The sequence below is a fragment of the Clupea harengus genome, chromosome 12, assembly GCF_900700415.2.
Source record: "Clupea harengus chromosome 12, Ch_v2.0.2, whole genome shotgun sequence".
Taxonomy (NCBI): domain Eukaryota; kingdom Metazoa; phylum Chordata; class Actinopteri; order Clupeiformes; family Clupeidae; genus Clupea; species Clupea harengus.
The window spans coordinates 25,724,502-25,752,215 of record NC_045163.1 but is presented as its reverse complement, the minus strand read 5'-3'; the positions used below and the strand labels follow the sequence as shown (position 1 = coordinate 25,752,215).

The 27,714-nt window shown below is 46.4% G+C and overlaps 1 protein-coding gene, 1 long non-coding RNA gene and 1 pseudogene across 2 annotated transcripts in view; 1 reads left to right on the top strand and 2 right to left on the bottom strand.

Annotated features, from left to right (window-relative positions):
- Window positions 1–609: 609 nt before the first annotated feature.
- Window positions 610–12,780, bottom strand: LOC116222986 (annotated as a pseudogene).
- LOC116222942 lies at window positions 4,914–6,004 on the bottom strand. The gene is made up of 3 exons (XR_004164842.1): window positions 5,985–6,004; window positions 5,086–5,170; window positions 4,914–5,002 (listed from the first exon to the last, which is right to left on the bottom strand). It is a non-coding gene; the product is annotated as an uncharacterized LOC116222942 (long non-coding RNA).
- A 57-nt stretch (window positions 12,781–12,837) lies between the features above and the next one.
- The window catches only part of mtrex (Mtr4 exosome RNA helicase), a 33,454-nt gene continuing 18,577 nt past the window's right edge, over window positions 12,838–27,714 (top strand). The window contains exons 1-16 of the mRNA XM_031578260.2: window positions 12,838–12,961; window positions 13,280–13,423; window positions 13,528–13,594; window positions 13,731–13,793; window positions 14,204–14,316; window positions 14,553–14,727; window positions 15,035–15,125; window positions 15,254–15,378; window positions 15,547–15,645; window positions 16,971–17,091; window positions 17,386–17,517; window positions 19,392–19,471; window positions 21,409–21,519; window positions 22,222–22,323; window positions 24,497–24,622; window positions 27,116–27,266. Coding sequence (XP_031434120.1) covers window positions 12,873–12,961; window positions 13,280–13,423; window positions 13,528–13,594; window positions 13,731–13,793; window positions 14,204–14,316; window positions 14,553–14,727; window positions 15,035–15,125; window positions 15,254–15,378; window positions 15,547–15,645; window positions 16,971–17,091; window positions 17,386–17,517; window positions 19,392–19,471; window positions 21,409–21,519; window positions 22,222–22,323; window positions 24,497–24,622; window positions 27,116–27,266 — 1,789 coding nt within the window. The 5' untranslated portion in view covers window positions 12,838–12,872. The remainder of the gene's footprint in view (window positions 12,962–13,279; window positions 13,424–13,527; window positions 13,595–13,730; window positions 13,794–14,203; window positions 14,317–14,552; window positions 14,728–15,034; window positions 15,126–15,253; window positions 15,379–15,546; window positions 15,646–16,970; window positions 17,092–17,385; window positions 17,518–19,391; window positions 19,472–21,408; window positions 21,520–22,221; window positions 22,324–24,496; window positions 24,623–27,115; window positions 27,267–27,714) is intronic.

Sequence of the window (27,714 nt, the reverse complement as noted above, 5' to 3'; positions counted from 1 at the left end):
CATGTTCCTATTAGGAAGAGAGTGATGTGATATTTTAACCATGAAGCTAGCCTGTAGCGTAGTGAACAGTGGACTCAAGTCTCCTTTGAAGAACAGAATACTTGGCGGCTGTAGCCATTGTATCTGATTCACTGAAAGGTCTGGTCATCGATCACTCAAATCAAGCGATGAACTTCAGAGAACCACATAAATCGGCACAGATTTGGACCAATCATGTTTAAGTTCTTCTGGCATGTGTGGTGAGAGCTGCAAATAAACTGAATGAGTATTGTGGTAATGTGCGGTTCAAATGCTGTTTATGGCCAGAGAAGAATTCTGTTAAAGAATAACTTCCGGTTTTATAACAATACATTACAACCACAACAGTCATAATGCATATGACAAACAGAGGTGAGATGCCATAGTTACACAATATAGGTTTTCTTGTTGGAGTTCCATACATGTAATTTAGTAAACATTATGATTTAAGCAATACGAAGTGCATTATAACAGATCACGTGTGGTTTCCGGCTGCGTAGGAGCCCAAGACATTGCTCTGCATCCTTTAGTTGTAAACAGAACCGTTAAAATGATTTGTTTGAATTCCAGAACATTCTAAAGGCAGCCTGCTGATTTGTTAAAATAGTTTTATTCCCATTTGGCAGAGGAAGAGAACAAAAGAGAAGACAAGGCCTCACAGCATCTCATCTTGCTCTGGATAATCATTATGACACTTTCATCTCCCACGCAGACCTCCTGAGGTCTGCCACTCCATACAGTCGAATAATCGCTAATGTCATCACTCTATCCAGCTGACCGGTCCAACATAATCTCCCGGAGTTCTGCAGAGACTTGGTGAGACGAAGATCTTGCCTTAGATCATGTTCGGTTCAGATCAGATCACATTCTCGCTCTTGATCAGCTCTGTGATCATGTGTATGGTCTTCTCATCTGCGGACAAAGCAAAGCAGATCCATCCATGACAGCCTCCATTTCATTCAACTCTTCATTTTCATTTGGCAGCCAACATGAATAGCACTATCTCTAAAATACTATTGGCTTCCCCCTTCATACCACCCCCCACCCCTAATGGAAACACAAATATTTAAGGTGCAACCAGGCAGATAATACATCTGACAGCATATACTTTTGTTGTTGGTTCACTGACTAATAGGCATAATACACGTAAAGAGTGTGATATAAAGGGTGAATAACAAACAGGGAAGTACCTTCCAGATTCATCTTGGGGTTCTGCAGTTTCTTCTCCAAAAGCGAGTCGATTAGACTTCGCAAGAGTTTGAAGATCACTCCAATCCTCACTGGGGCCTGTGAAAAGGTCAACAGGAAATGAACACTCACATCACCAACACCTCAACCATATCATTCACACTGCTGCAGCAGAAGGACACAAACAACCGCTTTATTAACTGTGAGTAGGCAGCGTGACAATTAGACAGGAAATGTACTTTTAGATGTATTCATTTTGCAGACGCTGCTACTCGAAGCAAGTGAGGCATAATACAAACCAAGCCACTGGAGGTTAGGAGAATAAGATTATTAATTATTATAAGATTAATAGATAGGAGGTATTAATTATTGAGAATACGTGTAACAATACTCCAACTCAATCAAGCTGACATCAGTACCACTGAAACTGCAGAGTGGGAGCATGAGGGTGCTGAATACGTAGAAAAATGTAATACAAATATGATATGACCAAATAGTTGTATTTGCAATGAGTTGTGCTATTTTCGGCTGTGCCTAAACCTCTATGACACATGGCAACGTTGTGTCAAGGGGAAATCTTTCAACTCTACAGTCTTGCGTAATTCTGAGAAACCTCCGGCCTGAGAGAGTTTAACTGTTCAATGACATGAAATGATTCACAGACCTGGAAGTGAATCCAGCTGTCCACCGAGATGAGCCTCTCACGATGCTGGACAGTGATGTCACCCCCAAAGAGCAGCATGGGGAAGGGAGAGATGAGGGTGGTGTCCCGGAGAAACACCTTAGAGTACTTAACCTGACGTAACACCAGGGAACAAAGACCTTACTTAAGCCAAGTCAACAGAGAAGTACTTCCTTTGCTGTGGGTTAATCATTCATTATTAAAATAGATTAAAATACTGACCGAACTGATAAAAGGTAAACAAGGAAACAGATAATGGCATGGTGTAATTAACATTCACAGAATAAAAAAAAGACATACACAAAGTAGTTTTCATATCTTAAGTTTTAAGACTGTTAAATTGTTCCCATAACTCAATTGGTAGAGAAAGTTACTAACACGAAGGCTTTGGTTTGTTTGTTGTACTGATAAAATGAATACATGTGCTACGGAAATCGCTGTGTATAAAAAGCTGCTAAATTAATAAATGTAAATTTTAAAGTAAGATGTCTTTTTTTAGTCCCTACAAACTATGGATTTTTGTAATTGCTGTGGTGTGTTAATATATAACTGTACTCATTTTATAAAAAGAACTGAACAATTGTAATTGTCACCCCCTCGAAAACGAGATGCCTGCATCTCAAGGGGTTATCCTCCCAAACAATACATTTCAATAATTGCTAATTGCTAAGATTCAGCCTCAGCAAACTACCTTCTCCTGGTAGAGCAGCCAGCCGTGGGTCTGCAGGTTGCGGTTGACCGAGGAGGGGTGGACCAGAGCCTTGCCCTGGGGGGTCTCCGCCGAGCAGGTCAGCCGCTCTTCCACGTCCACGGAGGGCGCGTAGAGGATGCGCCCCACGCTGTCGTACAGGCCGGCGGTCAGGACCGCATTCAGAAGCGACACCTCCCTCCTGGACAGAGGCCCCTCGGATTTGTCCTGGGGACGCTCGCCTCGAGGCTTGGAGGGAGAGAAACCGGCCTGCTTCACCATCCGCATCAGGTCCTGTTTCACGTCCTGGGGGGGGGGAGGGGTAGGGATGACAATCACATACAGCAGGATGGCACTGGTATAAGCAATTGTTGGCTGATTGTGTGTTAGTAAACCCTTTGACCTTTTATTTGCGCTCTTCGGGTTCGTGACAATTACCTCAATGGTGATGAGGGCAGTATGGTTCAAGAAGTACTTCCTGCAATACGCCATCCCTGTTCTGGTTCCCTCGCTGCACGCATTTCTCCATCTTCAGTGGAAGTCCACGACAGCGAAAAATGCCATTGAAGATAAAAAAGCGTCAAAGGCCAAAGGAGAATTCACTTGGATGTACTCATGAGAAGCTGTACAATTCTATCAGTTCATTTCTTTTTATGTTTCTAATATGTTCTCTGACTGTGGCCAAACAGTTAGAGAAAATGTATTATACGACTATACCTTTTTTGATCAACACAAAATGATGCGCACACACATTCCATTTCCATTTTGATGGAACACTCAAGATGTCTATTTAGATGTCTATTTAGATGTCTATTTAGTTAGCGTCATCTCCTCTCATTTTGAAGATCCAAAGCAGATTGAGAACAATGTGTGCTCCATTTGGTAACTACTAATGAAGCAGTAATGGGACACGGTTTCACCATAACTGTTGTGTTGCTTGAGTGCTTATGTGCATTTCCAAATCTGTGAGCCTTGCCGCTCATTTCGGTTATGGGAAAATATCTTGCCATCTACATGGACCAATAGAGTATTTTCCGAGAGGTTCATCTTGAGCAATTATTTCCTCTTATCGTATAGGGGAATTTAGTATGCACTACCTAGCAACTTTGTCTCTCACGTAAAGGTTCGCACCAGCACGTACCCCAGGTATGCCTTGTACATAGTGAGGTGATCGGAGTTAGCAACCGCTAGCGCTGCTTTAGCCAGGTTAGCCTCCTCCTTGCGTCCCATGGGAGTAGAAAATGGTGACTTCTCTGTTATTGCTGCTGCTATCGTGGCCTGAAAGCAAACAAATATAAAGCATTATTTTAGTTTATCGTGTATGGCATCCAAGTGAATCAAGCTCACAAAAACGTACAGAGAAAAATTATTTAAAAGCTTGGCAAACTTGAACTCACAATGGGTTCGAGGCAGCCCAAGATGGCGCCGAAGATGAGCATCTTGCCGATCTTGACGTTGACGGGTAGGGAGGCGAGGTGGTGGCCGAGGGGGGTGAGGGTGTGCTGCTCCGGGTGGCAGGCGCCGATCTTCCTCAGGAGGCTCACGGCGTTACAGACCGACTGCTGCTGAGGGGGATCCAGGGCGCGAGACAGGAAGTCCTCGGGCGAGCCATACTCACACTTCTGCGAGGTGGAGGAGGGGAAGCACAGCAGATTTATAAGTGTGAGTATTTAGTAAGTATATGCTTGTGAGTATATGCTTGTGCCTCCTAAAGAGTTCTGGGTTAATGATGTGTAAACGTTTACAACCTTTGTTTATCCAAGCAGACAGAGAGATAGAGAGACAGTATATACAGACAGGTTTCACAACATTTGACAAGTTACAGAAACATTACCATGATGTGAAGACAAAGCTCTTCCAGGGGCATCCTCAGTATCTCGGGAATGGAATAATCTAGAAAGCCGTTGAACCTGAGAATGTGAGCAAACCAGCATCACAGTGGTTAAGACCGGTAAACAGTTAATAGTATGCTACACTATTACAACACTATTACAGGTCATACAATGATTTACTGGTTGGTGGGTGGTGTTCTTTAATAAGGATGAATGTCAGCAGGTTTCTCAAACCTTATGGGTGTAGAGTCGGAAGCAGAAGCCCTGCGAACACGTCCTGCTCTTCCTTGCCTTCTGTGAGGGCGCTAGCTTTACTCACAATGTCTCCACCAGTGTTAACTTCATTCTGACTGCTCTCGTGGTATGCTGGTGAATGAGGAGAAGTTTTATTTTTTTCTGCAAAGTGATTTAATTTGGTTTATATTTCGGTAAACAAACAGGAACTGAAGTTATACATTCCGAACTTAGCATACAACCCAACCTAAAAACAAGTTGATCTTACTTGTTCTCCTTGGTTTTTGCCAGAGTGTCAATGACGAACACCACATCTGGAATTGTGACTCCTGTCTCAGCAATGTTTGTAGACAGGACAATCTGTCCAAAAAAGGAAGGTTGTTAAACTATTTGTCCCAAAAACAGCTTGTGAAAATAACATGACACAAAACAAGCTGCAATACCTTCCGCACTCCGGTAGGTGGCACTGTAAACGCTGCTGCTTGATCCTTAGAGGACAGTGTAGAGTGGAGGGGTACCAGCCTATACCTGTGGAATAAAGTACTTTAATCTTTGTTGAACTCTTAATATATATACATTTATTTTTAAGCTATTTGTACTGTTTTTAGCTAGTTGTACTATTGTTGTGTTATATGTTGTTGTTGTGTTATATGTTGTCCCTCGTCACACCAACAGGAGCAGCGCTCCAAATATTGTTGTATGCGAATACAATGACAAAAGGCTTTTCTATTCTATTCTATTCTAAAGGCAGTCAGGCACAATGAAACCCTTCAGACATAGATATATACAACTGCACACATGTGCTGAAAAGGTGATGCTGTTCACAACCACAAACAACAGGGTGTCAGAGCTTGCACAAATATAGTTAGAGAGCGGATAGATGGGTGTACAAACTTCTGTGTGTATGTGTGTATGTGTTTATGTGTTTATGTGTATATGTGGTATGTGTTGTATATGTGTTATTACTGGTAATGCTGTTATATGTGTTTATGTGTATGATGGTGTATATTTGTATATGTGTATACTGTATGTGTTATGTGTATAGGTGTTTATTGTGATATGTGTTTTATGTGTATGTGTGTTTATGTGTATACTGTATGTGGTTATATGTGGTTATATCGTGTTTATGTGTATGGGTGTTTATGTGTATATGTGTATACTGTATGTGTATATGTGTATACTGTATGTGTATATGTTTATGTGTATATGTGTTTATGTGTATATGTGTATATGTGTATATGTGTATATTTGTATATGTGTATATGTGTATATGTGTATACTGTATGTGTATATGTGTATGTGTGTTTGTGTGTTTATGTGTTTATGTATACAAAACAATGACCTGTCTTTGCGGAAGCGCTTTGTCTGAGGACAGTAGTTCATACAGCTGCTGGGATGTGAGCGAGACCGGCAGAAACACTAGCACTGCCGCCGTCCACTTCAGTGAACTGGGGGAGCCTTGTCTGCAAAGTCATTTATTAAACGAGGCTCAACCTTTAACTCTTCCCCCATACATGGAAACCAGTGTGCTTCTGCAGTTCATGATACATGTTATGTAGCGTTAGGCCTGCTAAAGCAGAGAAAGCCTTTGAAAATATCTACTGCTTTCTTCACAAAGCTGCTAAAAATCTCTGTGCGAAATTATTAACGCCCAAAAGCATACAATGGGTGATTACCATTTTTTAAAATTCATTACGGAATTCTATTTTAGACCCAAGAGTGTTCAAGATTATGCTCAAACGGGCAGCCTGTCGGGGGTCTGTTGCTCTTTCTCACCTAGTAGGCCAGAAGCTCCACGGGTGAGGTCCATGTTGAGTTTGTGGGGATTCATGTTACTGCAGGGCGTGGCGGGTCCGGTTACTGAAGTGGTCCAGTCGGGGCCAGAGTCCAGCCAGAACCAGAGTCCCCTCGGAATCGCCTCCTGGAGAACGACCAGAACACACGCAGGCCTGTCAGGCAGGTCCAGTCCAGATGGGCCGATGGGATAGTGCTTTTCACTTGGACCGAAATTAAGACACCGTGTTTGTTAAGAGGATCTGTTTGTGTCACACGTGGGGAGATTGGGTAGGGAGAGGAAAGACACGGGCAATGCCACTGTTTCCAGCATGAGGGTCAAGGGGTTAAGGTCAAACCTGGTACTGTACGGTCTTCCTGCCCTCTGCGTGACATTGAGGGCTGACTTCGTCCTCGTCCTCCAGGAACCTTCTGCAGGTATTCCGAGTCTTTCTCCAGAATATAGCCCGTCTCCTCCACAATATCCTCCACATGGAACACCTGAACACAAAAACAGCACAGGTTTGAGCGAGGCCGCCATCATGAACACTAAACAGCACAGGTCTGAGAGAGGCTGCCTTCATGAACACTAAACAGCACAGGTCTGAGCGAGGCTGCCTTCATGAACACTAAACAGCACAGGTCTGAGCGAGGCCGCCTTCATGAACACTAAACAGCACAGGTCTGAGAGAGGCCGCCTTCATGAACACTAAACAGCTCAGGTCTGAGCGAGGCTGCCTTCATGAACACAAAAACAGCACAGGTCTGAATGAGGCCGCCTTCATGAACACAAAAACAGCACAGGTCTGAGAGAGGCTGCCTTCATGAACACTAAACAGCACAGGTCTGAGAGAGGCCGCCTTCATGAACACAAAACAGCACAGGTCTCAGCGTGGCCGGCCTCATGAACACTATTTATGGAGCTATCACTCAAGAATGTAAACAATAGCAGCAGGGGATTGTTTTGAGAAGAACAAAGCATGAGTAAGAGATCTCACAATAAAGAGCACTTTCAGACAGTCGAACAGTACACTGTCGATTTAACGATGTCAGTGAACAAACATGAGACGTGTAATTTTGCCCTGGGACGCCATCATTGAGGTAAATCCCAGAGAGAAACATTGTTTATCTCCATGATTAATGTGCCTGAGGAGAACCCAATGTGTATGAACACTTGAGTTTAAGCACTTATAATAAGTACACACGCAGACCCAAGTGCTCTGTGGGAACCTTCACTTAAATTGAGTGTGTGTCAGAGTGACTTATGTTATGTTTCGCTCCCCCCAAGGCTTGCCTCAACAGGGAAGGTCCTGCCGGGAATGGAGATGACGGGGCAGCGGTTGAAGTAGTTGGCAAACTTATCGCAGTCCACTGTGGCACTCATGAGGATCAGACCGCAGGTCCGAGCGCTTCAGCACCAGCTCCTTCAGGATGGTCAGGAGGAAGTCCGACTGGATGCTTCGCTCGTGGACCTGGGGGGTGGGGGAGGGGGGGGGGGCACACACATGATAAGCATCCAACTGACACACAGTCACTGATGGGAAATATCCAGTTAGGCGGCAGACAAAAGTCTAATGTGTTCAGCTGTGTTCTGTATACACAGAAGTGTATAATGATTGTAGTGTATAGAAACTTTTACTATCCGTTATCTCCACGTTTCCCTAAAAGCATAAGTCTTGTAACTCAAATAGAATAATCAAAATGATCCCCTCAATGTGACTAATAATGAATAAGTATTGAATCGTCATGGTGACGGAGTTGGTGGCTGGCTCTGACCTCGTCCACGATGATGTGTGTCAAGGAGTTGAGGAGGCGGTCTGCTGGAGCTTCCGCAGCAGAACCCGGTGGTGCAGTACAGCAGGCGGGTGGCGTCGCCCGAGGCGTTCTCCATACGGATCTTGGTACCCGCAGAGCGAGGTCTGGAAACAAAACCACCAGTTTAAAAACCAACAAAAAACAAATGAAGACTTTGAATCTGTATATGCGAGATAAATGAGAATAAATGAGAATCAGTACAAGAAGGAGAGAAGGCTTTAAGATCGTAAGAGATAAGAAGCAGAGGAGATAGTGAGAAGGAAAAAGAAAGAAAGAGGGAATCAGAGACAGAAAGAGAGAGGGAGAAAGAAAGTTGTAGCATGGCACCTATTATTAATATTGAAACAACAACAGTGCTACATTTCCTTCAGGATCAAGTTCCTCTGCTATCTACTGATCATCTCTCTATCCTCACCTTTGTATGTATGTGAATCTCAGTCTCCTCACCTGTGTATGTATGTGAATCTCAGTCTCCTCACCTTTGTATGTATGTGAATCTCAGTCTCCTCACCTGTGTATGTATATGAATCTCAGTCTCCTCCCCTATCTATCTATGTGTATATATGTATGACAGTCTCCTCACCTGTCCCCCCGGGCCGTCGTCGCTGCCCAGCTCCTGGTTGACGCGGCTGGCCAGGCTCATGGCGGAGATCCTGCGTGGCTGCGTGACCACCACGCTGCAGCGCCGGCCCCGTCCCTGCCCCAGCAGCGCGTCCTCCAGGATGAACTGGGGCACCTGCGTGCTCTTCCCGCTGCCCGTCTCCCCGGCAACCACCAGCACGCGGTGACGCCGCACCGCCTCCAGCAGCCTCTCGCGCGCTGGAACACCGGCAGCTGCCGCCGATCTCCCAGGAAGCCTCTGCGCCAGCGGCGAGGCCCGCAAGCGTTGGAGGAGAGCCCGAACCCGCCTGGTCCTCTTGCTCCACCTCCTCGCGGTCGTCTCTCTTCGCCGCCTCCCGGCTGCTGCCGCCGGTCTCCGCCCTCCTCGCCGGCCAGGCTCTCCCAGGAGTCCTCCGGCTCGTCGCCCTCGGGGTGTGTGGGGTGTTCCGGGCCTGTCGTCTGGGAGGGCTCGCTCTGCTGCTGCTGCTGCTTGCTGCTGCTTGAGGCGTGCCAGCAGGCGGGCGATGAACTGGTCGCGGGCTTGTTGACGGCCGTGCGGCTCTCCTCCTGCTGCTGCTGCTCGCTGTCACGCCACTCCAGCCACCACGTTGCGGTAGGTGGGAGGAAGCAGCTGGTGGCACCGACTGAGGAAGAGGAGAAGAAAAAGAAAAGAAAAGAAAAGAAAAGAGAGAATGTTTTTGGCAATTATTTCATGGGCGTTAATTTTGCTCTCCAAAGAGGCCTAATAAGTAAGAACTCTGATTTATCTCGTATTTATGGAGTATATTGCACAGACGCAGCTTACAAATGTAAAACATTTCATTTGACATAATATTGCTAGAAGGCTTGGGACACGTACCTGTCCTTTGACCAGATTATAGAGGGCCAATGTGGCGCCCAGGTGTTGAGCTTGCATGCCGTCCTCAGTCAGGATGGTGGTGCAAACCTGGAGCACATCATCAGGTCTCTGAACACGCACACTGTCAAACAGAGGAGGGAAAATGGTACACTTACAATACTGCAGTGAAACTACTGATTACATTTACAAGAACACTAACGAAACATGCTTGACAAAATGACTCGAATAACATACCGGCATCTCCAGTATCTGCCTGCTGGAACTTTCTCAAAGGATGGTGCTGGACTCTTGGGAAGATTTTTCCGTACCCAGTCGATCAAGAATTGTTTTGGAGACTTTCCAGTCCAACTACGTGCTGTGTAGTCAAAGTTACGGATATCTTTTGGCTCATTCTTCTTCGCGGCTGTCACCTCTGCAAAACATTTACAAAATGACGACCAGAACAGCTGGACGGAATCAGCGCAACACTAGCAGATAAAAGAAAGGTTGCTGTTAATATTAATTAGATAAAGCCTGAGTACTGACAACAAATTGAACTCAGACTCATTTTATTCACAACAAATGGAAGCAGAGAAGCCTCTTGGGTCCACAGGGGCTTCCATCTGGTAACTGAGAATGTATCAATCTTTATTGCACTTAGACCTGGTCCAGCTTGATCAACAAACTGCAAACACATCCATCTCATCATCACACTCGCTCACTCACTTTTCTCTGCAGGAGGGGGCGTCTCTGCTTGCTCAAAAAGGCCAAAGGTCATCTCCCCCTTCCCCTCGCTTACGGGAGCCGGCTTCTTCTTCTTCTCCTCCTTAGGTGTATCCACAACTTTAACAGCTGGATTGAACATGGGGTGGGCTTCCAGTGGCTTCATCTCTGTAAGTATATCAGGAAGAAAGCTGGCCATTATAGCACTTGAGCCATGATATCCTCAAATATCTACTGGCACAAACTGGATATACCAGCAATGCATGGAAAATATCTACGTTTCAGCACCAGCTTGTAACAGACCTTGAAGGATGATCCTGATTCTGTCCTGGGCAGTCCTTTGTCCGGCTTTATCCTTCTTGGCCTTGGCTGTGGCGGCCATTTCTCCTAACGTCATACAGCTGTGCCGTAAGCACCAGGGTACCGGTCATTCTGCCCAATCACAACGACATACGGTAAGCTCACACTGAAGCAAGGGATGATACAACTTCAACAGAGGAGAACCACCAGAATGAGCCTCACGGGATCAAACTTTCTCATCCAGCTCGGGGTTGTGTGCAGGACCTCCCGTCTCCTCCTCTTCCTCACTCTCCTCGCTGGACTGCTCGGCGTACCTCAGGATCCACTCCTTCAAGTTTGCTTCGCTATCTTTCGCTGAAACCTAGCAACATGAACACGGAACAGCAGATTGGAGGTTTTTTTAATATGAAAGTGAACGGAAAGTAACCTACATGTGGAGTACAGACCTCTGTTTGTTTTGTTATGAGGGTGTCTACCTTATCTTTCGGCTGCTCTGGTTTTTTGCTGGCCTCAGTTTTGGGTGCTTCCTGCTTTATGTCTTCTTTGGGTGGCTGGAACTTAGGCTTGGCTTTGTTGTCCTCTTCATGCATCCTCTGACTAAAGCCTTCAGGGAGTTCCTCTGTGCGTGTGTGTGTGTGTGTGTGTGTGTGTGTGTGTGTGTGTGTGTGTGTGTGTGTGTCAAAGAGAAAGAGAGGGAGGGAGAGAGAGAGAGCGAGCGAGAAAGAAAGGGAGAGAGAAGAAGAAGAAAGAAATAAGGAGAGGGAGTATGCATGATTACAACAAGGGAAACAAATTATGTCTGATGTGAAAAGAATAGCATAAGTTTATGTACACATTTTACACCAATATGCAATTTGTGCTTTACCATCTCTAAGGTTAAGACACAACCAATCGAGTGCTGAATGAAGATCCCCTCCATACAGCATACTGCTCTTCATGGCCTCCTCAATATGTTCCGTCTTAAAGTGGAACCTCTGTAGGGCTGTGTACAGATCCTACGAACAACAACAAACAACATCAAAACAGTGGGTTGGAAAATGGTTGACACTGAAGTTCAAATAACACAACCAGTGAACCCTGTAACCTGATTTTACTCACCATAAGTTTCTTAGTGGTGATTCGTCCAGATATTTGACCTCTGTCCCCGTACTCTTGCCTATATTCGTTGATCAGTTTGATCACTTTTTTTTCCAAGTCTGGTTGGATGACAACCTTAGCAGCAGTGGGAAAGATGCATTGTAAACATCAAATTCTGTAAGCGTTAATGAATGGAATACAGAATTAAAAAACAAAAGCAACATTGCATATACTACATAAGCTTACTTTGAGAATGGACTTGTCAGACGCTACTCCACTGTCAACTTGGGGACTTGTAAGACAATATGTCTTTGGTGCTGTAAAAAAAGTTAAACAAGGTGTGATAAGATGCACAAAATCATCTCCGTGCACAACAGCCAGCTATGTCAACTCAAAGCAGTGAAAGAGCAAACCATACGAAGACTGTTACTGGAATATATAATCACATTGAAGAGGTGTTTTACCTTTAGCTTTGTTCTCGGTTGAAGGAGGTTTTGCATTGTTAGTTCTTAGAGGTTGTTTCTTTCCTGTGGATGGATCAGCTGTCCCGTTAGCTGCCATACTCACTGCAGCTGGAGGAACTGCTGGTGGAGCACCCGACTTTTTCTTCTTCCCACCCATGTTCCTCGCTTACCAAAACAACACGCAGAATAGGAACGTGGACACTCAGCAATCTTGAGGTTTAGCGCAATAAATGTCGACTTCTGTACACAAAACGTGGAGCATCCATGTTTGTTGTCAAAATGCCATCAGTAGTTGAACAGTCCCAAACGTAATTGCTTTTTTAGCTCGCCAGCTAACAGGCTAACTTCATGCAGATGCAGAGCTAGGTCCGGCTCACTTTATCAATGGAAAAATGCGATCGGACACATTGAAATTAAGTTCACGCGTGCGATAACAAACTCTCCTGTCAGACCACTTTGACAAATCGTGTTTTAACTGGCATACACACACGGACAAGAAAGTAGTAGACGTGGTGTTAGTATATGCGGCATCGGTAGCTACAGTGGCATCTGAAAGTGAGCTTTAGCGCTTTCCGTAGCGGAAATGAATAACCGGAAAAGGCATTATGGGAAGTGTGTCCGCTTGCCTCGCTGTGTAAACATGGCGGACGCCTTTGGGGACGATTTGTTCAGCGTGTTTGATGATGAGCAAACGGCTTCTTCTAAAGCTAAACCAGCACCACCGGCTGGGTATGTACAGTTAGTTAGTTTGTTTTCGTATGATGTGTATAGATTAACTGTTCTTTATTCTGTATTCGAGGTAAATGTTAAAGTTTCGGTGTCATGCTTTAGCCATGGTAGCCATCTAGCTGTAGCTAACGTTAGCTGTAATGCCAGCTATAATGGGATGCAACACGGTTTCCCACGTTAGCAAGCTAATGTGAGGTCTGTACAGGCAGCTAGCTGGCTAACTAGCTTGTTCTGGTGAAATTGACCGACTTTTTAGTGATCATTAAAACTTTGAAACACTTCTCCAATTATTCCTTATATTTATCTCCCCATTACCAGGAAAACTGCTGGTAAACATGGAAAGGGAAAGACCGAATCGCCCCTTATTACCAAGAGTAAACGAGAAGCTGACAACGATGGCACAGATGAAGTTGTGTTTGGGAAGAAACCCAGGCTCGAAACCGTATCGCCTGAAGAAATCAAGTAAATCTCTCCTTTTTTTTGTTGAACATCTCAGATGTGTTTTTTTTCTGCAGTGTAATTACACTTTAGCTACTTTGCTAATGTTTGATGTCTGATCTGTGCAGCCTCGCAGATCTCATGCCTCAGGTGAAAACGGAGCAAGTGGAAACGGTGGAAGGCTGCACGCATGAGGTACATGTGTGATCAATTACATTGGAGTCTAGATCTTAAAATTGATGTTTTATTTTTCCAAATCTGCATGGGCAAATGTAGACTTCCATGTGTCCTGTCCTCATACGACTCAAAACATCTCTTACCCACACAACAGGTCGCTCTGCCATCCAATGAAGAGTACAAACAGTTGAAACCTCGAGTTGGGAAAGCAGCGAAAGTAGGTCCATCTATCTGTCTGTCTTTCTTATCTCCAAGAAACTGGCATTTTAAACATCACATCAGTGTATGAAGTCGTACGCATTCGTATGAGGAGATATATTGTGCTAGTTTGTCTATATGTCGTGACTCTCCCAGAGTACAGTTAACTGTTTCCTTCTAGTTACAGCCATGTTTGCAAGTAAAACATGAATGGCATCTGTCACTCAATTTACAATACTTTTCAGCTTGTTATTGGTGACATACAGCCAGGGGAAAAGCCCAGTGGCATTGATCCATCCATGTTCATTCTTTTTACTCTGCATCTTGCACTAGAAAGTAGGGCTTTCACTTTTCAGCTTGGCCAAATGCTGATTAAATAGCCAAAGGTACGAATTCCCTAGTTAACCTCTTCCCCCTCCTGTCCATCAGGAATACCCATTCCTACTGGACCCCTTCCAGAGAGAAGCCCTTTTGTGCATCGACAACAACCAGTCTGTTCTGGTGTCAGCCCACACATCTGCTGGCAAGACTGTCTGTGCAGAGTGAGTATGATGCATGTATAAGCCATGTATATTTCACATATTGAGCAAAGTTTATATGTTATTGTATAGACTGCAGGGTGGTCTGTCATTTATGATCAAATAGATTGCTGAAGCATATCATGTGTCCCATGCCATTCAGTTGGTGAATGTACATAATCGTAAAGTGCATGCCTATGTGTAAAGTATATGCCTGACGCATGCTGTTTTTTTCCTCTCCCTCTCTCTCCATAAAAAAGATATGCCATTGCTCTGGCCCTGAGGGAGAAGCAGAGGGTGATCTTCACCAGCCCCATCAAAGCCCTGAGTAACCAGAAGTACAGAGAGATGTACGAGGAGTTCCAGGATGTGGGACTGATGACGGGAGACGTCACCATCAACCCCACGGCCTCCTGCCTCGTCATGACCACTGAGGTAAGATGATACATGATGATACAGTCAGGATCTCCTCAGGATTATTTATGCTCTTCAGCGAGGAGAAGGATGTATATAGGAGAATATTCCTCTTGTTGATGTATAGCCTAGCTATGTAATACACTTGCAAGAATTGGTACTCATAACTGTTTTAACCTTTCATAAATTTGGTGAAAATCATTTGAAGACTAAAATGTTATATCCACTGTCTCTTGTTGGCATAGCAAACTCATTTCCTCCAGATTATTATACAGCACAAATGTTATCCAACACTAAAATCTGATGAGCGTGATTGTTTATGTTGTAGATCTTGCGGAGTATGCTGTACAGAGGCTCAGAGGTGATGCGAGAGGTGGCCTGGGTCGTCTTTGATGAGATCCATTACATGAGGGATTTGGGTATGTCACCCTATAACCTCACATCCTTACATGTGAAGGACCATCGTTGTTAAAGACGTGCATCTTTGAAGGGCTATTGTATATGTGTGAAGGATTGCTGAGTTTGCATGTGTTTGTGTTTGCTGTAGAGCGTGGAGTGGTCTGGGAGGAGACGATCATCCTGCTGCCAGACAACGTGCACTACGTCTTCCTCTCCGCCACCATCCCTAACGCCCGACAGTTTGCCGAGTGGATCTGTCACCTCCATAAACAGGTGTGTAGAAAGTGCTGTTAACCATAATGTTGATTCATTTACCTTTCATTCTGTGTATTAGCACAGTTCTCAAACATAACTTTTTGTCCATCTTATATCTTTTATTTGTATGATGAAATGAAGACCTAATTTCTAAGAGTTTGTGTGTGTGTTTTCCTGTCTGTTTAGCCCTGCCATGTGGTGTACACAGACTACCGCCCCACTCCCCTGCAACACTACATCTTCCCAGCAGGGGGCGACGGACTTCACCTCGTGGTGGATGAGAATGTAAGTATCGGGCTATCAGCCCAGCCGCTGAGAACCAATATGAAGAATAACAACCCCATATCCGTCCAGCTGGCTATTTACACACATTATAAATAACATCTCCCCAATGTTGATGTTCCCAGCACTTATTTTCCAGAGTTGAAAAAGCATGCAGTTAGAAGTGAGCTCTTTCCCCTCCTAATCCATTATGGTTCTGGGACTGTCAGTGTTGTGCTGTCATTTGGGCTCAGTTTTAATCTTGTGTTGAATACTTGCCAGCCCAAAGGAACGAGCTCTTTTCTCCCTTCCACTGGTGGAGGCATCAGGTGTCCTACGCCCTCCATTATTTAGAGGGGTGTCTGCGCAGTAAAGGAACTTTGCTAGAGTTGCTCTTTTGAAGTAACTTCATTAAGCATGCTAGTTAAGCAGGAGCATAGGAAAGCTAAACAGAATTTGTGCCATCACCTAGTTTATCTACGCTCACACACACATACTATAAGCACGTGTAAACACAGATGTTAATATGATGCAGACACAAAAACACATGCGTATAATTAGCACAACTCCTAATTCACAGCCAAACATGGTGCTTAGAAACTCCTTAAGTGCAGACGCAGGTGTGCAGGTGTATTAGTTTTAGGACTGGAAGGCACAATGCTGAACAGAACTTTGCTTATATGAAATGGTTTTAGAAGGTAAATCCACTCTCCAAATCATGTGCATAAGGAAAGACTAAATCTAAGTCCCGGGTAACAGATGCGCTGGCTTTCTCGTGACTTGTTGTGTGTGTGACTGGCTGGCTGCGTGTGTGTGTGTGTGTGTTAGGGCTGAACGATTAATTGCATTTGCGATTTAATCGCGATATGATAGAACGCGATTTTCTAACCGCAACGTTCGCGATTAAAAAACGTGGTCACAAAAAAAAAAAATTAAATATTTTTTATTTTTTATTCTTAAGATGGTACATTTTGCACACAGTGTTTAAAAAGTGCATGCCTAGTGTTTATACTTAAAATTACTTTTTTTAAATTACTTAAATGCACAGTGGCAAAGCCACCGATTTGTTGTTCTTGTTTCTGTAATGAGCAGTTAAATAAAAATTTAAAATGTGGGAAAGAATATTTTACACTAAATGTATCTAATATTGTGTTGGTCATATTTAAATCATTCATTACGTTTTGTTGGGAAAAAAAGAGGATAAAAAAAAAATCGCATATCGAATCGTAATCGCAATATTTTGGTAAAAAATCGCAATTAGATTATTTTCCCAAATCGTTCAGCCCTAGTGTGTGTGTGTGTGTGTGAGACTGGCTGGCTGCTCATGACCTGATATTCCCTCCCCCCAGGGTGAGTTCAGAGAGGACAACTTCAACACGGCCATGCAGGTCCTCCGGGACGCCGGGGATTCTGGGGGCAGCGCCGGCGGGGGCAAGTGGGACGCCAAGGGCAGGAGGGGGGGAACGAAAGGTAAGGCCAGGACGTGATCAATATCAGAAAACCTGAATATGAATGAGGTTTCATCCTTTTTTTTTTCCAGTTTTTTTTTTTCCTAGTTATTCACTTGGATATTCCTATTGGGTAGTCATAGCATACGTTTTGCATAGTTTGTGTGTCCTGTTGTTTTTGTTCATCTTTTTGTTCAATTCAGTTATATTAATGTGGTTTAACCAAGAGGAGTTGGAGGGATTTTGTGTCTGTGGTTTCTGACCTGGTCTGTTCTCGCGAGCGACTCGTCGGCCTCATCATTGTGTCTTGTGTCAGGTCCGTCCAACGTGTTTAAGATCGTGAAGATGATCATGGAGAGGAACTTCCAGCCCGTCATCATCTTCAGCTTCAGCAAAAAGGAGTGCGAGGCCTACGCCCTACAGGTGTCCAAGCTGGAGTTCAACACAGGTACACACACACACACACACACACACACCTATTTACATGTGGCACACGCTCAGTACACACCACAGTATTTTCATGATGTTCATTTACATTCACCTTGGTACATGCGCAGACTTACACAAACACAGAGCGTTTGAATAAACATGTTTTTCGAGGAACCTCTGTAGGAATGCCAAAGCTACATTTGAGTGTGTGTGTGCGTGCGTGCAGATGGAGGTGGTGTAGAGTCCATATCTGACCATAACACACATCACACAAACATCTCCTCTACCGTCAGCCCCCGCAATCATAGCAATGCTGAGCGAAGCTTTCACGTCGTAGAGGCTTGTGTGTTTATACACAAGAATATCGCAGCGCTCTCCTTATGTATACAACATGAAGCAATCTGGCTCGGCTTGCCTGGCATCGCCCGTCACACCGCAAACACGGGCAACCACGGGCAACCACACCGCCAGTGCCCTCTTCCAGAAATGTAGCGAAACGTAGCTAATGGGACGCCAGTCATGCTTTAAGTTGGTGTACATCGTGTGGAAATGGTTTGGCCATGCTGATCTGCTCAGTCATAGTGCTGCATTGAAACTCCTTGAAGAGTCAGATGGGGATGGTTGTGTGTGTGTGTGTGTGTGTGTGTGTGTGTGTGTGTGTGTGTGTGTGTGTGTGTGTGTGTGTGTGTGTGTGTGTCTGTCTGTGTCTGTCTGTGTTCTGAGGTGGCCTACCGGTGCTGGCAGTAAACTGTTTAAAAGAGCGGTCCAGATTTAGAGGGCGTTTACGGTGCTGGCTGCTATCTGCTGAGCGGGGGTTGGGCTTCATACTCAAATTCCCGTTGCTATGCTTACAGAGCCTAATGGTGAGAGAGGGGCAGAGGGAGAGATGGAGAGAGGGAGAGAGAGAGAAAAAGGGAGGGGGAGCTGTAATGAGATAAGACCTGGACAGGGGGAGGAGGGGAGTGTGAGTGAGCCAGATGGAGAGCATTGAGGAGAAGATGATGAGAGTAAGATTCAGACGAGAGAGAGAGAGAGAGAGAGAGAGAGAGAGAGAGAGAGAGAGAGAGAGAGAGAGAGAGAGAGAGAGAGAGAGAGAGAGAGAGAGAGAGAGAGAGAGAGAGAGAGAGAGAGAGAGAGAGAGAGAGAGAGAGAGAGAGAGAGATATGAGCCGGGGGGGGGGGGGGTGGAGCGAAGAGGAGGGATGTATAAGTGGGGTGTTATGATGCCGTCATCGGACCGTGATCAGGAGCGGCACAGAGAGCTTTTACTGTCATGTGCTCTTATCCATCACTGGGAGTCCACGAGCCCCTGTCTCTGTGGGCGCATAGTTCAGGCCTGTGTTTATGGAAATATTAGAGAGAGAGAGAGAAGGAGGGAGGGAGGGAGGGAGGGAGGGAAGGGGAAAGAAAGAATGGAGTAGACTTGCAGAGTGAAAAGATCACAGTCCAATCAGGTTGACAGATTGGCTCTGTATTTTGGCGTGTGTGTGTTTGTGTTGCTGATGCGAGGGAGAGAGATTCTAAAGTGTGAGGTTGTGGTTGTGGCGAGAGCGAGTCTTACTGCATGTGTGAGAGCGAGTCTTCCTCGAGGAGGTCAGAGCCACGTCTTCTCTGAAGTGCTCCGACTCCGAATCCAAACTCTCTCTGTGCTTCCTCACTAGAAGCTCTGCATCAGAAGTATTTAAATACGTGACCGAGCACGTGGAACACCCACCCATATATAAACATGTCAGCCGAGCAAGGCTGTGTTATTTATCCTACAGCGTTTACATGTCATGGTGCTGGTCGTCATACCTTCTAAAAGGTTTTTTTTTGCTAAATATTAAACCATTCATTAACTTTCTCAGATGACGGCTGTAATTGTATGTCTCTTGTTTTCACTCCTTTTCTTCAGACGAGGAGAAGAAACTTGTGGAGGAGGTCTTCAACAATGCCATCGACTGTCTCTCGGACGAGGACAAAAAGCTTCCACAGGTCAGTGCCGCTTTGCCTAGCCAAACACCAGGGGTGCTGCTTTCACGTAATCACTCTGAGAGCACCAGGGGTGCAGCCTTCACGTAATCACTTGGGGCGACAGTGGTACAGGAGGTAGAGAAGTCGTTTAGTAATCAGAAGGTTGCTAGTTCGATTCCCTGTCGAAGCGTCCTTGAGCAAGACACTGAACCCCTAATTGCTCCTGATGTGCAGTGTGCCATCAGTGTAAAATGTAAAACGTGTATACATTGTAAGTCGCACATATGTAAGTCGCTTTGGATAAAAGCGTCTGCTAAATGACTAAATGTAAATGTAAATCACTCTTGAGAGCCTGGGAGATGAGATCAGTGCTCGTAAACCCCAGGCCTGAAGAGAGGCCTCCGCTCTGACGCTCCTGCTGTTTTAATGCAGGACATACTCGTGCCGTTTCCTCTGTCCCAAACGCCACAGGACACCCTGTGATCTACGTTCACCTAAACACTCCTCTACGTTGATGTCTAATAGTTTTGTATACTGAACCACGGCCAGGCCCTTCGAAAGCTACACGTGTGACCGTTTTTTTTGGCTTTGCTTTATTTTTAATGGTGTGCATGTGTGCATGTGTCATCACACTGAAGTGCGCCATGAGCTGCTAGCGAGCGGGGCCTCGGCTAGGAGACTGCCAGACACAAGGGGACAAACATGCCCCCACTTACCCATCACCCAGCCGCGGGTTCTCTCCAGAATGGGTCTTCTTTTCGCCGTCATGCCCGTGAGCAGTGGCATGGGGACGCACACACACACCTAGATTTGCATCACTTCACCCAGACTAATTCACCAACTATTAACATTGCAAAAGTTAGTTGAAGTGGCATGTGTATCTGTGTGCGTGTGTGTCTGTGTGTGTGCGTGTGTCTGTGTGTGCGTGTGTGTCTGTGCGTGACAGAGAGCGAGCGGTTTAACATTTATTTGTGAGCTGAACATTTGTAGATATGGTTTCACTGGCACGCATCGCTGCACATTGGTGTGAAGACCCCTTCCCCTGATTGGTGTGAAGACCCCCCCTCAGACCCCAGGGTGGGCGGCCGGCTGGCACGGCACCTAGCGTCGAAGCTAGCAAACTAACCACCAAACTCTCCATCGAAGCTAGCAAACTAACCGCTAAACTCTCCATCGAAGCTAGCAAACTAACCGCTAAACTCTCAACGCTGGAGCCACAGGCTTCAGTGACTCATTGCAGAACCTGCGCCTTTCTGTCTGTCTTTCTTAGTTCTGGTTGCATTAACGCTCACTCACTTGGCGTAGTTCACGAGCTCCTTGCCGTCATCAAAGGTCTTGCCTGTGCGTTAAGCAAGAAAGTTTGTGAGTCACACACACACACACACACGACTTTTCCATTGCAGGGGTTGCAGGAGGTCCGCGCTTTCGCATCCTCTCATATTCACCTCATGCTCTTAGAGTTTGGATGGATTGTGTACTGAACACACACATTCGGGTCTTGAACTCACCCAACACTGAGGTCATTTCCCAAACCCCCCCAACTGCTTACTCGCTACTGTCAATTCGATACATATTCAAAAAGATTTAAAAAAATGTGGTTCATGAGTCATGTTAGCATTAAAAGCGGTTATTTGTGTATGTTTGGAACAGGCAGAAGAACATTACCTTCCAAAACAATGGAAACAGGCGTGTTCTATTTACGGCTGGTCTGTTCTGTGTCACGTCTGTTGCCAGGGAGTGGAGTTTGTCATTCACAAGGGCTGTGTGTGTGTGTGTGTGTGTGTGAGTGTGAGTGTGGAGTTTGTCATTCAGAAGGGCTTCTGGGCCTGAGAGGCTCTAGGGTTTTTTTTTTTTTGCAGCTTGTGTTGTACTGTTTGCATACTCCATGTTCTGTGAAACTAAGGCTAAAACCCTCTGTGTGTGTGTGTGTGTGTGTGTGTGTGTGTGTGTGTGTGTAGGTGGAGCACGTCCTCCCCCTGCTGAAGAGAGGCATCGGTATCCATCATGGTGGCCTCCTACCCATCCTAAAGGAAACCATCGAGATCCTCTTTTCTGAAGGGCTTATCAAGGTAGGCCCGACCGTCAAAGACTTTTAAAAAAGTTTGTCTGAAAAATGCCAACACACCTCTGCATCAGGTTGAAAGATGGGACAATTTCCCCTCATGATCACAAGTTACAAAAACTGTTACAGTTGCTTGAACACACCATTACCGGGCCAATGAGATGCCTCCTTCATCTGTGTGGTGTTGGGTTTGAGCAGCTGTCAAAGAGGCAGTCCGCGTTTGTCAGCTGAACTGTCTTAATATCCTGATAGCGACCACTGAAATATATGTTCTGAGGAAAAAGACCTTGACTGGCATTTTCCCTGTCTCTGTAATCAGTAACCAAAATGGCTGCTTTGGCGAGACATCTGGTTAATACAGTTAGGAAACTTCCAGAGAGACGTCCTTGCATCCCTGCCTGCCAATTATATCTGTGCTGGGGCAGCACTTTCAGGGGAGCCGTGTGTGTGTGTTCTCCTGTACGTGCTCCCCCTCCCACACCACGGCAGGAAGGCACTTTCAGGGGAGGTGTGTGTGTGTGTCTGTGTGTGTCTGTGTGTGTGTGTGTGTTCTCCTGTACGTGCTCCCCCTCCCACAACACGGCAGGAAGTTCTAGTCTTTACATGCCAGGTTTCTGATCATGAAAAGGGTTTAGGGTAGACCAGCGGTGGATTTGTTGAACTACTTGCTCTTCCTGATGTTCACCCTGTGACCCTGTGACCCCTGTAGGCTCTGTTCGCCACGGAAACGTTCGCCATGGGGATCAACATGCCTGCTCGCACCGTGCTCTTCACCAGCGCCCGCAAGTTTGATGGCAAAGACTTCCGCTGGGTAAACACAAACACACACACACACACACACCAGCCCCATTCTGTTTCTTTCATATATTTCATAAATGTCAAATTGCTGTTTTGATTGCGTCATGTTACTTAAACTTATTTCCCAGATACGTTTATCAAGTGTGACTTACAGGACCAATTTAAAACTCATTTTTCTGAGACTTTAAGATGCACATAGTCTCGTGTAGGCCCTAGAAGCCCACAGCAGGCTACTGAGACCATCATTTACGGTCTGCGTGTGAAGGTGTGTGTGAGTCATTGGGCAGGTTGAGTCAGGCCAGGTGCATCACGGAGAGGGCAGGTGGTTGCAGGCGACCACACACTGCTAACGCCTGTTCTATAATTTAGCTGTGTAATATCCCAGCGTCTAGACATCAGGCGCCTTTGAATAAAAGCTGACGGAGTGTCAACAGTGCTAAACTGATGGGGTGAGAGAGTGATGGGGTGAGAGAGTGATGGGGTGAGGGTGAGTCCCAGGTCAGTGTTGAACTGACGGAGTGAGAGTGTCCCAGGTCAGTGGAGCCGGCAGGTCTGTGTCTGAGGGGTGCGGGTCTGTGTCTGAGGGGTGCGGGTCTGTGTCTGAGGGGTGCGGGTCTGTGTCTGAGGGGTGCGGGTCTGTGTCTGAGGGGTGCAGGTCTGTGTCTGAGGGGTGCAGGTCTGTGTCTGAGGGGTGCAGGAGCGGCAGAAACCTTTTGCTCCCACCGGCGGCCACGTCTGCTGCCACGTATTGTTTGTGTGAGCAGGAGGCTCAGGACTCAAGCTGTTCTGATTTAAAAATGGGGCTCGCAGCCTTGTCTCTCTCTCTCTCTCTCTCTCTCTCTCTCTCTCTCTCTCTCTCTCTCTCTCTCTCCCCCCCTTTTTTCTCTTTCTTTCTCTTGGAGAAGAGAGGGGGGAAACTGCCATCCAGGCGAGTGTGTTTGTGTGTGTGTGTGTGTGTGTGTGTGTGTGTGTGTGTGTGTGTGTGTGTGTGTGTGTGTGTGTGTGTGTGTGTGTGTGTGTGTGTGAGAGAGAGGGGGGAACATCTGGTCCACATACAATCCTGTCTTAGCCTGTGCTAGTCTGTTTCCTTTTCTTCTTGTTTTTCTTGTTTCCCCCTCTTCTTGTGTTCTCTTTTGAATTCTCTTCTCTTCGGCGTTTCTGTCTATTCTCTGTAGCATTTGTGCGCTGTGGCTCAGAGGTTTAAAAAAGAAAATCAATAAAGAAACAGTGGCTGAAAATAAGATTAAACATGAGAGTGGCCTGGTGCTAGGGCCAGCATGAGAGCATGATTCAATTAGCGTCAGAGGGAGGGAAAAACAACGGCCTTGAAACAAGGGGAACTGCCCCAGTGCCTTGGCCTTTAAACAAGGGGAACAGCCCCAGTGCCTTGGCCTTTAAACAAGGGGAACAGCCCCAGTGCTTTGGCCTTTAAACAAGGGGAACTGCCCCAGTGCCTTGGCCTTTAAACAAGGGGAACAGCCCGACTGCCTTGGCCTTTAAACAAGGGGAACAGCCCCAGTGCCTTGGCCTTTAAACAAGGGGAACAGCCCCAGTGCCTTGGCCTTTAAACAAGGGGAACTGCCCCAGTGCCTTGGCCTCTCCTGGGGGGGCTTCAAGAGGGTCTGTCTGAGGTTGGTGCCTGTGAAGGAAGAAAAGAAGCTCTAATTGAAGCCATGCGAAGCTTGAGGATGCAGTGAGGATGCAGTTGTCTCTTGAGATGGTTTCTATTGCAGGCAAATGGGCCTTTTTGGGTCACATAGACAGATGCCCAGTGTGCAGTTTCACTCTCTGAACATAGAATCTGTGTTGTTTGTTTGTTTGTTTTTTTTTTTTATGTCTTTGATGGCTTATTGAGTCAGAAATCATAAGGTTACCAATGATCATCGCATGTAAACAAGGTGTAGGTGTAGGTGACACTACCCCAGTACTTTGCCTTTCCCTCAGTCAATAGGCCATAATACTCTGAGAATCGCTTCCATGTCTCCATACACACGTGTGGAAATGACCTGTTAACTGGTCTGACCACTGGGAAATCCATACTTGACACGCACTTGTCATATAGTGAAGGGGGTGTGTGGGCTTGGGGCATGTTCGGTCATTTGTTGAGCTGTCGACATTGGTGTGTGTGTGTGTGTGTGTGTGTGTGTGTGTGTGTGTGTGTGTGTGTGTGTGTGTGTGTGTGTTAGATCACCTCGGGTGAGTACATCCAGATGTCCGGGCGAGCGGGCCGGAGAGGCATGGACGAGAGGGGCATCGTCATCTTCATGGTGGACGAGAAGATGAGCCCTGCTGTGGGCAAGCAGCTCCTCAAGGTGTGTATATTCTCTTTCCCTCTCGCTCTCGCTCTCTATCTTTCGCTCTCTCTCTCTCGCTCTTTCGCTCTCTCTCTCTCGCTCTTTCGCTCTCTCACGCTAGTCCTCTCTTCTCTATCTCTCTCTCTAGCTCTCTCTCTCTGGCTCTCTCTCTCTCTCTCTCTCTCTCTCTCTCTCTTCTAGCTCTCTCTCTCTCTCTCACGTTAGCCCTCTCTCTCTAGCTCTCTCTTTTCTCTATCTCTCTCTCTCTCTCTCTCTCTCTCTCTTCTAGCTCTCTCTCTCTCTCTCTCTCACGTTAGCCCTCTCTCTCTAGCTCTCTCTTTTCTCTCTCTCCCTCTCTCCCTTCTCTCCCTCTCTCCCTCCCTCTCTCTCTCTCTTCTCTCTCTCTCTCTCTCTAGCCCTCTCTCTAGCCCTCTCTCTTCTCTCTCTCTCTCTCTCTCTCTCTCTTCTAGCTCTCTCTCTCTCTCTCTCTCTCTCTCTCTAGCCCTCTCTCTTCTCTCTCTCTCTCTTCCTGCCTTTCTCTTTCCTGGCTCTGTATGTGTGGTCTCGCGCCAGAAGCTTTCTCTCTTAATCTTTTCACCTGCTATATAGTCATGCTAACAGATCCTGTTGTTGTCGTCATGGTGGAGGGAGGTCATGACCTGTGCATTATGGGAGTTCAACCCATGACCTGTGTTGCTCAAGCGCTCGAGAAACTCTGTTCTTTATCTCTCTTTAACCACGTTCCTCCCACCCCCCATTCTTTTCATCTCTAATCTCCTCTAATCTCGTGCGAGGTCTCTAGACCTTATACTCCCATAGTTGCAATTATTCTTCCCATTCTAGGCATGTCACACTGGATGGACATAAATAAATGCTTTTGGCCAACCGCTTTAGCCATAAAACACAAACAGGCAGTAACTCACGCTCACCAAACCCACCCCCCCCCCCACCCCGCTGATGTCACCATAAACCCATGCCGCCCTGCCAGTGAGCTCGTAGCCAGCGTGTTAAACGCCCAGTCAACACACTCACATTCATTTCTCCCTCTCTCTCTCTCTCTTTCTTTCTTTCTTTCTTTCTTTCTTTCTTTCTTTCTTTCTTTCTCTCTCTCTCTCTCTAACACACTCTTTCAATCCCCACCACGACGTGGCTCTTGGAAGCCTTGTTAGCAGGGAATTGGCCCCACAGGGCCTATAACTCTCTGTGCAAGTGAGGTCTTATTGCACAGGGCCTCTGTGGGGGGCCTCTCTCTCTCCTCTTCTCTCTCTCTCTCTCTATCTCTCTCTCTCTCTCTCTCTCTCTCTCTCTGCCCTGGTGGGTCGGCCATGTTGGCCTAGTACAGCGGGGGCACACGCACTGTTTGCGTAACACTATTCCTCTCACGGTGTGTACGTGATGATGATGATGCCCTGTGCCTTACACAACAGCCTGCTGCATTGGCCGCTGAAGGTTGATCTTGGGTCCTCCACACAAGGGGCCGACGGCTGTGCCGGGAATCGCTGCGTACCATGAATCATCTGGCACGCTAGCGCCCCATTTGTCCTCGCCAAGGCTAGCCCTCTCTCTCTCTTCTCTTTCTTTTCTTTGTCAACTGCAAACTCCAGTTTCTTCTTTCGCTGTCGTTCTCACTCTAGGGTGCCTTTAGTGTGCGCGAGCGTGAGCGCTTTGATTTGTGTTTATTGTTTCTCTGACGTGTTGCTCAACCTCTTGACACGTCTGGCGTCCAAATGGGCCCACAGTCATCACAAACAGTCAGAAAGTGTTCAGCCCTCATTTCTGTATGTGTTCAGTGGTGTTCAGCCTTCATTTCTGTATGTGTTCAGTGGTGTTCAGGCCCTCATTTCTGTATGTGTTCAGTGGTGTTCAGGCCCTCATTTCTGTATGTGTTCAGTGGTGTTCAGCCTTCATTTCTGTATGTGTTCAGTGGTGTTCAGGCCCTCATTTCTGTATGTGTTCAGTGGTGTTCAGGCCTTCATTTCTCTATGTGTTCAGTGGTGTTCAGGCCCTCTTTTCTCTATGTGTTCAGTGGTGTTCAGCCTTCATTTCTGTATGTGTTCAGTGGGAGTAAACTAGCAGATGCCTTTATTCCAGAGTGACTCGAGACCCTGTGGTTGTTTACGTTGATCATTAGCTGCGCTCCCAGGATGCCAGCGCTGGCTAACAAAGCTATATGAAATACGTTTCCTGCTTCCCCTACGAACATCAAGTGTAAATGGGAAACATTTGTCGAAAACAGAGACATTCTTGAGTCTCTAATTTCCAAGCTTAATGGCATTCTGAGAAATCAGCTGACTTGGAAATCCAATGATTTTAGGGGCTGCTCCTAGTTCTTGTTGAGAGATTGTACAAACAGAGTTTTTTTTTGAGCGCGTACATAGAACCTAGGTGGTAAAAGACTGTGAGGACAAACTTGCTGATGGAGGACTCTACCTTTTAAGATACTCAGTGTGTGTGTGTGTGTGTGTGTGTGTGTGTGTGTGTCTCTGTCCCTCCGTCTGTTGTCCGCTCCAGGGCTCGGCGGACCCTCTGAACAGCGCTTTCCACCTGACCTACAACATGGTGCTGAACCTCCTGCGGGTGGAGGAGATCAACCCGGAGTACATGCTGGAGAAGTCCTTCTACCAGTTCCAGCACTACAGGGCGGTGCCCGGCGTGGTCGAGAGTGAGTACCGCTCACCTCACGCAACCCTTTGGAAGCCGCTTTTATAGAAGGAAACACGCGCTTTATTGGCGTCTCTCTGCCTTGTTCTCTAAAGCACTCTCTAGCCCTTCTGTCTGTCCCTCTGTCTGTCCCCCTCTGTCTGTCCCACTGTCTGTCTGTCCCACTGTCTGTCCCACTGTCTGTCTCTCCCTCTGTCTGTCTGTCCCTCTGTCTGTCTGTCCCTCTGTCTGTCTGTCCCTCTGTCTGTCTGTCCCTCTGTCTGTCTGTCCCACTGTCTGTCTGTCTGTCTGTCTGTCCCTCTGTCTGTCCCTCTGTCTGTCTGTCCCTCTGTCTGTCTGTCCCTCTGTCTGTCTGTCCCTCTGTCTGTCCCTCTGTCTGTCTGTCCCACTGTCTGTCCCTCTGTCTGTCTGTCTGTCAGTCATATTAGTAGCCCAGGGGACGTCTGTGT